Source organism: Stenella coeruleoalba (genome assembly GCF_951394435.1).
Source record: "Stenella coeruleoalba genome assembly, chromosome: 8".
Classification (NCBI taxonomy): domain Eukaryota; kingdom Metazoa; phylum Chordata; class Mammalia; order Artiodactyla; family Delphinidae; genus Stenella; species Stenella coeruleoalba.
In genome coordinates this window covers 47,309,070-47,322,087 of record NC_137154.1, presented here as the reverse complement: position 1 = coordinate 47,322,087, position 13,018 = coordinate 47,309,070, and the positions used below count along the sequence as shown (strand labels likewise).

The window sequence follows — 13,018 nt, the reverse complement described above, 5'->3', positions numbered from 1 at the left end:
AAACAAAGCCATTTCAATGAGTTCCGTGTTTCCACGATCATTCAAAGACTGTTTATATTACATGGAGGAAATATTAGAGCATCCTGCTCTAAAGAGCTTTCTGCACTTTTGTTCCCACACGTCTTTGTTTTTAATGACCTAACTGATCATCTGTGTCACTCTGTGAGGTATGATCTCCTCTATTGAAAGGATGGGAAGCTTGAGATGAGGTGACCTACTTGAGCTTGTGCGTGGCCAGTGCAGCCTCACCTCCTAATCGTTCCCAGCCGTCATTCTGCGCAGGAGGTCCTACCTTGTAGAGGAGAAGGCTGCCGGAATTCTGTACATGAATATGGAAGCCCCCAACAAAGTCCCCAGGGATCCCCTGCCTTGAAATCCGGCTGAGCAAAGGGTGGGAACAGGGAAGCTGCAGCTCTCAGACCTGGCATTTGTACGGCTATACAGCACGTGTTAATTCTTTCAACGTAGCTTCTTAAACAGTTGTTAGGTGTTTCTGTGTTCTTAGAGCCCTTCATTTATTCATTTCCCATCCACCCTTATATCTTTAGCTTCCTGTTTATTTCTTCCTGTTTATTTCAATTTTTGTTTATTTCATCTCTCCCCGCCCCACACACACACCCAGTTGATGCCATGGGCCTGTTGCATCTTGTGTCATTCCCTGAATTAACCTTCTTGTTCTGCTTGGGAAATAAGAATGGAGGCCCACAGGTGGTGGATAGAAAGTCATCCATTTCACACACAAAGGAGAATGGGTTCCTTTTTTATCTGCATGCATCCCACACAGACACACCCTGTGCCACAAAGTAGATCTCTATTAGCCCTTGATGATAATCTTGGTTTTAACTATAGTTGGCTCAGAACTGACAATTCTGTCTTTAAATTTACCAGTTCAAGCAAATCAAGCAATGGTAGGTAGAATCCCTTTGTAATTCAGTGCTATATCCAAATAGCAGGAATGCTGTCTTGTAAATCTGTTTCCAGAGGAGTAAATTTCAGTCAATTGACTGATCACCATTTGAGACAAATGCATTAGCCAGGACTTTTGGTTGCAAGTAACAGAAACTCGGTTTGAACCAGTGTAGGCCAAGAGGGGACCAACAGGAAGGGCAGGGATGTATCATTGCCTTTGGACAGCATGAACCAGGGGTGAGAATGCCACCAGTCAGTCTCTCTCTCTTGGCTTTCATTTGTGTTTCCATGTGTGTTGGCTTCATAGCTTACTCCTGCTGCAAACCAACTTCCTCCACCTGGAAGAAGACATGTCCACTGACAACCTTTGAACCTTGTAGCACAACTACTACCATTTTCTGTTTCCAAGTTTAAAAATACAGAGGAAAGATTCCAACCATCTAAGCTTTGCATCAGGAGGTTGGAAGGGGTGAGAATATCTCTAAGGAGATGGCAGCCCTCACTCGTGCCACATAGTTATAGCAAAGGTAATGACCCCAGCCTGTTCCTTTCTCTTAGCAAGAGAGCGAGAGGGAAATTGACTAGTCTGGGGTTTTTGCAGCTAATGATAAGGGTTTTGCCTGTGTGTCGGGGAGGGGGGGAACCTTAAATATCCTCTGATAATCACGTCCCTGATAAAAATGCAATGTCCCCCAAGATATGGAAAATCTATTTTATTTCTTGAGCCTGCTAGCATTCAGCTTGTGGTGCATGAGGAACTTAACCGAGAGTAAACTCCTTATTCACTGACCCGTGGAAGAGGTGGAGGCAGGACTCAGATTAGTCTAGTGTCTTTGTGTAGCCCCAAATGCCCTTTATATAGAGACTCTGTCCATACTGGAATCTTGGTGGTCAGTCCTGTGCTTCCTGGACCCACACGGTCCTTTCTCCATCCTCCCACTTCTCTCCTAATCACTGAGTCTGATTAACTGTCATGGTCAACTCCATGACCCCCAACCGAGGATCAGCCTGCACAGCTGCTACATCATCCTGAAGCCTCTCTCTTCCATTTAGAGATGGCTTAGAAGATAGCGCCACTGTAGGCTGTTGATAGCTGGAGCTGTATATTAGGCCTGCCCAGTCTCAGCATCAACAGTATTTTGGGTCTTCTAGAAAGAGGGCCACAGTCTGTAAGAGTCAAGGTGCTGTGTTGTCTCTGTTCCAGGGGACTCTCAGCAACGTCACCCCCAAGGCCTGGGGAAGACCTTTTTTTTTTTAATTGCAGTATAGTTGATTTATAATGTTGTGTTAGTTTCTGTTGTATAGCGAAGTGATTCAGTTATATAGATATAGACACATATTCTTTTTCAGATTCTTTTCCATTATAGGTTATTACAAGATGTTGAACATAGTTCCCTGTGCTATACAGTAGGACCTTGTTGTTTATCTATTTTATATACAGTACTGTGTATATGTTAATACCCAACTTCTTTTTTTTTTAATTTATTATTTTTGGCTGCTTTGGGTCTTCGTTGCTGCACGCGGGCTTTCTCTAGTTGCGGCGAGCGGGGGCTACTCTTTGTTGCCGTGTGCAAGCTTCTCATTGCGGTGGCTTCTCTTGTTGCGGAGCACAGGCTCTAGGCGCGTGGGCTTCATTAGTTGTGGCATGTGGGCTCAGTAGTTGTGGCTCACGGGCTCTAGAGCAAGGCTCAGTAGTTGTGGCGCACGGGCTTTGTTGCTCCACAACATGTGGGATCTTCCCGGACCAGGGCTCGAACCCGTGTCCCCTGCATTGGCAGGCGGATTCTTAACCACCGCACCACCAGGGAAGTCCCCCAGCTTCTAATTTATCCCTCCCCCATACCCCCTTTCCCCTTCGGTAACCATAAGTTTGTTTTCTATGTCTGTGAGTCTGTTTCTGTTTTGTGAATAAGTTCGTTTGTGTCATATTTTAGATCCACATGTAAGTGACATCATATGATATTTGTCTTTCTCTGTCTGACTTACTTCACTTAGTATAATAATCTCTAGGTCTATCCGTGTTGCTGCAAATGGCATTATTTCATTCTTTTTTTTAATGGCCGAGTAATATACCATTGTATATATACACCACATCTTCTTTATCTATGGACATTTAGGTTGTTTCCATGTCTTGGCTATTGTAAATAGTGCTTCTATGAACATTGGTGTGCATGTATATTTTTGAATCAGAGTTTTCTCTGGATATATGCCCAGGAGTGGGATTGCTGGATCATGTGGTAACTCTAGTTTTAGTTTTTTGTGTTTTTTTTAAAGAAAGGTATTTTAAATTTATTTTTATTTATTTTTGGCTGCGTTGGGTCTTCGTTGCTGCGTGCAGGCTTTCTCTAGTTGCTGCGAGCAGGGCCTACTCTTCGTTGCAGTGCACGGGCTTCTCGTTGCGGTGGCTTCTCTTTGTTGCAGAGCATGGGCTCTAGGCACACGGGCTTCAGTAGTTGCAGCATGTGGGCTTCAGTAGTTGTGGCTTGCAGGCTCAGTAGTTGTGGCACACGGACTTAGTTGCTCCATGGCATGTGGGATCTTCCCAGACCAGGGCTTGAACCCGTGTCCCCTGCATTGGCAGGTGGATTCTTAACCACTGCGCCACCAGGGAAGTCCCTATTTTTAATTTGTTAAGGAACCTCCATACTGTTTTCCATAGTGGCTGCAGCAATTTATATTCCCACCAACAGTATAGGTGGGTTCCTTTTTCTCCACAGCCTCTCTAGCATTTATTATTTGTGGACTTTTGCAGATGGTCATTCTGACCAGTGTGAGGTGGTACCTCATTGTAGTTTTGATTTGCATTTCTCTAATAGTTATCTTGAGCATCTGGGGAAGACCTTGATGTGACGTTTCTGAGCTGTGTTTTATATTTGCCTCCAAGAGATCTGGGTTTTAGAAGATGGATTCCTTTATTCAAGACTTTGTCCAGCTTCTTGAGGGTAAAATTTTGATAGAAGCAAAGGGGGTTTAACTTGTAGTAGTCTTGGCTAAAGTTTCTGAGTTATTGACAATATACACACACAAAGAACTCCCCGTGCTGATTTAGTTCTGTGATATAAGAGAGAGGGAGTATGTTTCACTGTGGCGTTCTTCAATACGCGCTGCAAGAGGACGTGGAAATGTCGATCTGTAGTTGCCATTTCACCTCCATAGGGTACGCAGATCCCTGGCCTTCACAATATCTCTTGGTCCCACGCAATATTATATCAGGTAACTAACGTGAATTATAGTTTCAGGCATAGCTTTGACGATGGAAAGTTTGGATGAGAAGATTCATTTTTCCCTCTGTCACATTTGTAGAAATAACCATCAAAACAGAAGAGAAAAATTTGATCAAATGTATGTATATCACACCTTAGTACATCAGAAGTCCATTGTACAGGTCTAGCCTAGGGGCTTAACATCATTAGTTGAATAAAAATGACCTCTTTTTAATTTATATTTATCAATGGGTTGAGCATCCTTAACAGGGTAGAACAGTATAGAACTCTCCTTTAGATCACTTGCCATCCCAGAGCGGGGAGGAAGCGAAACTTAGCATGTAGCATCCTTCGGAATTTGGTGTGACTTTCTCCTCCTCGGTGGAATGCTGGCATGGTTCTCTCCATCTGACTTTATGCATGGAGAGCTGGGCAACTGCTCTATTACCAAGTTACCTAATAGAGAATACGGACAAGACTTTTCAGAGACTCCCAAACCTGGAATCACTCAAGGACCCAGTTGATGATCTCAGTATTGATCCCAGACTTCTACTACAATTCCACTGTTAGAATTAAGGAAGCAGGTGTAGCCTGTGAGAAAGCAAGCTCTTCTGAAAGTCAGGCAAAACAGAGCTGTGTCCCGACTCTGTCTTTTTAAACATATTTATCAATCATTTTCATAACCTTCTGGCCTTTTATGCCCTGATGATACAGCCATTTTATAATCCAAGAATGATGCCCAAAAGTGACTGAACCTGTTGCCCAATTACTGGAATAAGGAGTATGCGTTTATTCACTCAAAACTCAAATCCTCACCTTTGGCTAATAAATGTTGGCATTCAACAAGATGTTCTTCTTGGCCCTGTTCTCAGTTGCTTTCCAGGTTCTTCAAGCAGAGGTGTGTTTTATCCTGGTCTGTGCCCAGCTAAGGCTTGAGTGCAGTTTTCTTGAGAGCTGTCCATCTTCTGTAGAATGTGAAAACACAGCACTCTGAACCTCACCAAAAGCAAGGGATAACGATGTGGCAGACTTCTTTCTGGGACATTGCTTCCATCTTACTGTTGTTTAATACCTTTCAAAAGCTCGCTAGAGAACAGTGATTTTGGCCAACTGTATGAGAGGAAGATGCCCTGCTCGTCTACAATGGTGATTTGGCTCAAGGGAGGCACTTTTCTGCCACATGCAGCACTGCCACATGGGCCAGTGTGACTGCTGGGGAAGGATGTGCCCCTCAAGTCTGTTAGGGGAGGAAAAAAGCACCAAGAACTGTTCTAGCTACTCAAACGGTGCTTCTAGATTTTAAAATATATTTTAATTACTCAAGTAAATAAACTTTTTTTTTTTTTTTTTTTTTTGCGGTACGTGGGCCTCTCACTGCTGTGGCCTCTCCCATTACGGAGCACAGACTCCGGACACACAGGCTCAGCGGCCACGGCTCACGGGCCCAGCCGCTCCACGGCATGTGGGATCCTCCCGGACCGGGGCACGAACCCACGTCCCCTGCGTCGGCAGGCGGACTCTCAACCACTGTGCCACCAGGGAAGCACAAACATATTTTTATAAGAAGCTCAAATATTATAGTTAAAGCCCCTCTTGACCAAACCTCCCACTCCCAACTTTTCGTAGCCCAGAAGCTTCCCCAAAAGAGAGCACTGTTGAGGGTTGTTCTGTAGCCTTCCAGACACTGGATCTATTTACCTTCATAGATACATCAGTACTTGCGGAGCTGGATGGTACTGTTCTCTAGTATCACACCGCGTGATTCTCTGCATCTTGCTGCTTTCACTATCCAATATGTCTTGTATTTCTATGATGGTTCATAAAAATCCGCCTCAAGTTAAAATGCTACAAATTGTCCATAATATGGGTGAGCCACAGTTTATCCACTCCTCTATTAATGGATGTTTAGGTTCAGACAGCATTTTTACACCTTATTTTAAGTGAACTTCCATACAATCACAATGTATAAAACAAAATTTATACTGATCTGTTCCTCAAGCTGTAACAGAGAGCCTACTGGTTTCGTACATGGTAACGTGCGCAAATAATCCATTTGTGCCTTGTTCGTATACTTTGTGTCTCAGTTCCTTTAAGTATAAAAATAGAATAAAAATAGTACCTATCTAGCAGAGTTGTGGGAAGGATTAAATGAATTAATATACGTAAAGTGCTCTCGACAGTGCTTGGCACATGGTGAGCGCTGCCTAAGTGCCCTCTTTGTGTCTAGAGCACGGTACTTGGACCACATTGTATTGGTCTCCATAGAATTGCTTTGGTTTTTGGCCCACGTTATCCACTAACCTTTGACCTATTTTGAGAACATCACAGGAAAGCAGTGAGTTCTGCTGGGCTCTGTTTACTGTGAGGGTATCATCCCGAATGTTGTTTATCCCACTACGCAAAGTCTCTCTGTGGAAACAAGGGATGGTTCTCCCTTCCTTAGGAAGAGCTGTGCTTCTCCTAGGCAGTTAGCTTGACTTTGTCATACAGATCTGTGCATCTTTTAACTCAGCTGTGCTTCCCTTTTTCCATTGGCTGCTAGAGTAGATTCAGTTTTTATTTTAATCTACTTCTAGTATGTGTTATAGACTCTATGGCACGTAAGTTAACTGAACTTACGATATCAACTTCCTTCCTTCCTCTTTTTTTTTTTTTGGTCAACTAGCTGCCTCTCTGGGTGATTGTGTGGGTAGGTCTTTTATCGTACGAACACACTGCCCTCCATTTGACTGAGGCCCAGGTGGTGCGGTAGCTGGCCGGAGTCTTGTGGAAAGAGCCTTCCCTTCGCCTCCTGCTGGAGAAGTACCAGCTGCCAGCGGTGGGTGGCCCTGTGCATGTGCTGACTTTGGCACTGGCGCTGGATCCACACAGCTTCACTTGGGTGCCCGGGTCCTTTCTGTTCTCAGTCTCTCTCCTCTGAAAGTCACCATCATGTGAGTTCTTGGACAGAGAAGCAATTGACCTGCTGCTTAAGAGCTATTTCCTTTCTTTTCTTGTTAGGCTCTGAGAAATGTAGGTTCTAATTATATCTTTGGATACTAGTCAGTGTTTGACCGTGTGATGACTGGAATATTAATTAATGGAACAATAATAAACCACCATCAACACAAAGAAGCCATTAGTGATTGCTAAGGCCCTTTGTTTATGGTATGAAAGAGCTTCCCTAACACTGAACAAGATGCAGACTGGAGAGGGGCTAGACGAAAAGGCAGGGGAATGGCAGGGGTGCCCTGTCCGTCTGGCCTGTGCCTGGCACAGCTGCCCTGGGAAGTGGCCCCTGGGCTCACCCTCCCGCTGCACCTTCGACAGACAGCCAGTGCTTCCCTCACAGGTGACACTCCACAGCTTGAACGCAGATTTCTTGCTCCCTGTTTCTTTTTGGAACCAGACCTGGCTCTGCCACCTGCCCTCACCTAGGCAGTGCACTGGGGAAGGGATGGGACGAGGGAAGGCAGGAGGTATCTTTTCCTAATGGGGCAGGTGGGGTGTGGTTGGAAAGCCCATTCTGAAGGTTGGAATGCGGCGAAATGGGCTCGGGAGAAGGGGACCACCTCTGGGCCCTTCTCTGTGCCTGGTCTCCTCTCTGGCATTCTCCTTTTACAATCGTGACTTTCCTTTGGGATATAGGATACCCGCCTTACGAACATTGGAACATTGACTCCTCTGGACCAGCCCAGGTGTCAAGGAGTGTCATTTCCCCGTTTAGCAATAAGATCTGCTTTTTCAGACCGCTGAGCCCCTGGATGGCCTACTGTGCGCCTCTGGTTTGGGCCCTTAAATTCCTCGTGGAAGAAGGGTGTAGTCGAAGCACTGGGCCAGTTCAGTTCCATTAGCAGCTACCTCCCTCCTCCCTGCCTACAGCCAGGGCAGACACACCCAGGAAGTGACTGCAGCTCCTGTCTCTAGCTCAGGGCATTTTATAAGCTTTGCCTCTCGACTGCCATCTCAAATCTCCCTTTCCTCTGTTTTCCATGGTTTCCGACTACTTGGTATTTCCTGTGTTTTCCCTCTGCTTGGCCCTTGAGATCCCTCTGGCTGTCATTTGGGTTCTTCTCAAGGCGTTTCATCTTAGCTTATTCCTCTCAGCTCTAACACTGCAGCAACTCCACGTGCCACCCTGGCTGCCAGAGCCCTTATTGAGGGGTGCGATCGGCCACTTCTGAAAGGGATGTGCGAGTAGATGAAGGGCCTTCCGTTTGGCATCCCTCATCCTCCAGGCTCCCTGCGATGTTCAGGATGGGCCTCCACGCCGTGAGGTGTGCCTCGGCTCTGGAGAACTTTGGCGTGAGAGTCGGGAGACAAGATCTGTGCAGGAGTTGTTCCCATATAGTTCCTCAGTGCATGGTACCAGCTCCCTGGTCTCAAAGAGTAGACCCTTATTGCTACTGGTGCTTCTGGCCGGCCGTGCCTCTAGCTAAACCAGACCCAACACGCCCCGTCACGCCAAGCACCGCCGGGTCTGGAGTTCCACCAAGGCCTTTCTAGCCAAAGGTGAGGTCACCCAGGGGGTGGTTTTTGCCACCTTTTATGGCATGCCTGTCAGTGGCATCTGATCTGGTCCTCCTTGTAGTAGTTTTGAAATCCTGTGGTTTCCTGTTTAGGTGGGTGGTTTTGCATAGATAACGAGCGAAACTGACCTCACCAATTGCATACTTCATTTGGAAGTTGGTAAGATGTTTTTCCAGCCTTTTAAGTGTGTGTTTTTTTCCTCTTCCCTTTAGTCCCAGGTAAATCACCACAGTGCTGCTAGTAATGAAACGTACCAGGAACGCTTAGCACGTCTAGAAGGAGATAAGGAGTCCCTCATATTACAGGTGGGTCCTTTTTGGTGGGAACCAGCTTTTTCTGTTACCTCCAGCTCTGTAGCTGCCTTAAGTAGGAGGGAAGTCCAAAGGATTTTCTCTGTTGGATGTTTCCTGCTCCCAAAGTGTATGTTTTTCAAAAGACTTTTCCTGAAACAAAGGAGAAAGTAACTGGGGGCACAGTTTAACTCTGGCCTTGGCTTTTGGGGGCTGTGAATGGATTCATTTATTTATCACGGACTACAAGAGTATCTGCATCTATACACTGGAAGCTCTGTGGCCAGGCTGATTAATGGGGCCCTGTCTTCCAGAAGTCTTGCAAAGGAGATGTGTCCTCATGTCACTAATACAGCAAAGCCTCTTAAAAAGCCCCAGGGTGGATGCTAACAGGATCAGGCCCAGTTCATCCGGAGCTGGATCGAGACTGATCACTTTGAGGCCAACCCCCCTGGAGCTGTTAACATGGGTTAATAAGCCTTTGATGACTCTCTTACTTTGAAGAAAGGAACTCCAAAACTTGTCAAAGACGTAGTTTCAGGTCTGAAAACTTGCATTGCATTCTGAAAAGTTGATCTTTCTCGTGGGATGCTTTTGCTGAGGTAGGAGCCCTTTGCTGTGTTAGTTCTCAAACACATGAACCAAGCCTCAAGGTCTGGTATGCCTCAGACACTGTGATTGACAATTTAGAGAATAATAAGACTAATGTCCTAATCCCAGCTCCTTAAAAAGCTTGAAGGGTGGTGATTAAGACTGGTAAGTGGGATGGAAGCGAGGGGGCAGGGAGGGTTCTGGGATCCTCCCTAGACTATGGGCCTTAGCTTAGAGCACTAGAGTTAAGAGGCTGCAGTATGTTTGGCTTTTTTCCTTCTGTTTTACCTTATTTCTTTTATTCATTTCACTTCATTTTATGAATGTAGGTATAATATCTGATTATTTTAGAAACTTTGGAAAGTCAAAAAGAATTTAACATGTTAGCCCTTTCTTCCAGTCCTTTTCTTTTTTTCTGTCCTGCCCCTATTTTAAAAAATTAAGCTCAGACCAAATATACAATTACACAATTTTGTATCCTAGGTTTTTTTTTTTTTCTTCACTTCATTGATTTGTTCATTAAAAACTATTTGCATGCCCACAACTCAGTGGATACTGGTTTTAGGTGCTGGGGTTGTAGCAGTGAAGAAAATAGACTAAGTCCCTGTTCTCAAGCTTCCATTCGTGTGTGTGTGTGTGTGTGCACGTGCGTGTGTGTGCGCGCGCACGTGCGCACGTACATGTATGGTAAACCAATTCACAAAATGTTTCCAGTGATGATAAATGCTATGGAAAAAAATAAAGCAGGATAGGACTGTGTGGTCAGGGAAGACCTCCCCGATAGGAGGAGACTTAAGGAGCTGGGGAGGGAGCCCCATAGAGACTGGGAGAAGCACGTGCCAGGCAGAGGAGGTGGCTGGTCCAGCGAGCACCTTGAGGTAGGCATGTGCTTGGCGTGTGGGAAGAACAGGAAGGGGCTGTGTGGTTGGAGCTGGTGACCCTGAGAAGCCTGGGAACTGCCTACTGAGAGGTAGCAGGGGCCAGGTTATATAGCACGTTACAGTGCAGACACTTTGCGGGATGTGTAACTGGAACCTCCATCCCAATGACACAACTGATGGAAGAGCGTCCAGTTTAGAATTTTGCCACAAACAGTATCAAGCTACAGACGAATGAACCCGGAACCTTCATGGCTGAAATGAGACATTTCTATTTAGAGGGTTACAATTTAATAAAGAATGCCTGTGTGATAATCTCTCTGATATTGTAAAAATTCTGAATTCTTGAATAATCCTTAATGATTCTAGCACAACTGGAGAGCTGCTTATCAGTAAAGTCAGAAGTGGATCCTAATGGTTTCTGTCCCTCCAGGAGCTTGTGGACAGACTCTCAGAGCTGCTCTTACGTGCTCACTGCTGTCTCTAGAGGCTCCACGGAGCAGGTTAGACAGATCCTCAGAGTGGGGGGGCCACTTACTTGATTAATTCACAAGACAGCTCAGCCAGACCGAATTCATTGGAGCCCTTGGCCCAGAACGTTCTCCTGGGTTTACTTGTGGAAGAACAAGGGAAATCACACAGGGCAAAATACTGTTTTCAGGATTAAACAATAAATAAAACCAAAATCTTGTATTTCTTCATTAGAATGTGACTTCTTAATGCAAGGATTTTCATCTTTTTCTTTTTCCCCCACTTCTGTATCCCCTCGGTTTTTAAAGTTATGCCTAGCATGTGGTAGGGGCTCAGAAAATATTTTTTCTTGAATAAAGGTCACATTTAGAACCTTTATACATTTTCTCCCAATTTTCTACACCTCTACATTCATAACCTAGACTGAGTATTCACGTTCATAAGGACCCCATAACCCGGTGTATCTCGAGTCTTAAGAGCAGCTGGGCTATGAGCTATAGAATGCCGGAGACCACGTTATTCGTCTGGGGTCTGGGTACCTATTCCGCTGGGTATCGCCAGCCCATGGCCCCAAGGCGTGGTGCAGACTCTCTAAGTGTTAATCATCCCAGTAAGATTAACCATGACACATCCCCAACAGAAACTCTGGAACCCAGGCAGCAAAGGCCACCCCTGGCATCCTACTCTTTTGAGATTAGAGTTAGTAGTTGAAAAGGCCAGGACGGCTGATCATGTTAGGCAGCGAGGATAAGACGCCCATTTTTGGATTATAATTGAAATGTTAGCACACCATGCATCAGCTCCAGGAGTATGTTTCAATAATTCATTAATCACTTAGGAACATAAAAATGGAAAGCTTAAAGCAGCCATATTCATTAAGATTAGTGCCTCTGTAAAAGGGAGCTTTATAATTCATAACTTTATTTAAGCATGCATAAGTGAATTCACATTAACTCATGCTCCAGCTATCATTCCTTTACAGACTGAGAAATAATTTATGATCATCTATATGTAAATGGTGATGAGTCAACCATTGGTTAGAAACCAAAAGGCTATAAGGGATCTCAATTTACCAGTCCTTGATTTCTTTATTTTGGGGGAGGTCACTCATGCTTTCTTCCTCTTCCTGCTCTGAGGCACCTTTTAATAATAATTATTTAATAGTAATATGGAAAAGGATTAATAATAAGGAAAAGGCTGTTTGCTGATAGGCTTTGAAAATTTCTCAGTCTGTATTTAGGGTATAATTTAAATGATTTATCGTAAATGGATTTTTATTTGCTAACAATTCCAAGAGATAGTCTCGATGTTCTTCAGAAAGACGACTGTTTTCCTGCCACTGTATGTGCAGCGTGGCTTGTGTATATTTATGACTTAGTCATGTTTTGGCCTGTGAAGCACAAAAACCTTCCTGCAGCCAAGTTTTGTCAGTGCTAATACATGCCCTTTACGTCCCGCATTCCTTAATTGCTTCAGAACCCTCGCCTGATAGGTGAGCTGTCCTCACACCCTGATGAGAGGGGTAAGGTCATTGGCTACTCTGCACAGAAGTTTGGATCGCGCTTCCACATGAGGTGGCAGGAGCCCTGGCGAGCCAGCTGAGTTATTCCTTGAGGTCGGGCTGCCCAAGGGAGCTCTGTGAGAGGCACAAGGAGCCAGAGGCCAGCCCAGAGGCTGCTCTCGTGGCTGCTGGGTGTTTTTCTCCTGAGTCTGTCAAGAGCAGGAAATGTGACCAACCTGGTCCAGGTGGTGGCTGGGACTTCCCGGCCAGGTGAGAAAACAACCGGGGTTCCCTTCATCCAGGACACTTTCCCCACTTACCACCCACCAAAACCAGCAGCCACTCTTCTCCCATCAAGAATCAGTGGCGTGGCTTCACGGCTCCCCTCCAGCGGGGAGCCGGTCCCAGCCTCCACCCTTGCTTTATTTCCTGGGACAGGTGAGCGTCCTCACAGACCAAGTGGAAGCCCAAGGAGAGAAGATTCGGGACCTGGAAGTGTGTCTGGAAGGACACCAGGTGAAACTCAATGCTGCTGAAGAGATGCTTCAACAGGTAAGGGTGGGTGGGACCCAGGGCCTTGGGTCCTGCAGCCGCTCACGTGGGCAAGCCCCTTTCTGGGTCCACGTTACAGAGCTCGCTGCTTCCATTCCCGTCCTGCCTGGAGGG

General features: G+C 45.6%; 1 protein-coding gene across 3 annotated transcripts in view; it reads left to right on the top strand.

Annotated features, from left to right (window-relative positions):
• The window catches only part of PPFIBP2 (PPFIA binding protein 2), a 149,842-nt gene that overhangs the window by 74,180 nt on the left and 62,644 nt on the right, over nucleotides 1-13,018 (top strand). For all 3 annotated transcript variants that reach the window (XM_079930567.1, XM_079930566.1, XM_079930565.1), the window contains 2 exons: nucleotides 8,834-8,926; nucleotides 12,791-12,904. In XM_079930567.1, the coding sequence (XP_079786693.1) occupies nucleotides 8,834-8,926; nucleotides 12,791-12,904 (207 nt within the window). The remainder of the gene's footprint in view (nucleotides 1-8,833; nucleotides 8,927-12,790; nucleotides 12,905-13,018) is intronic.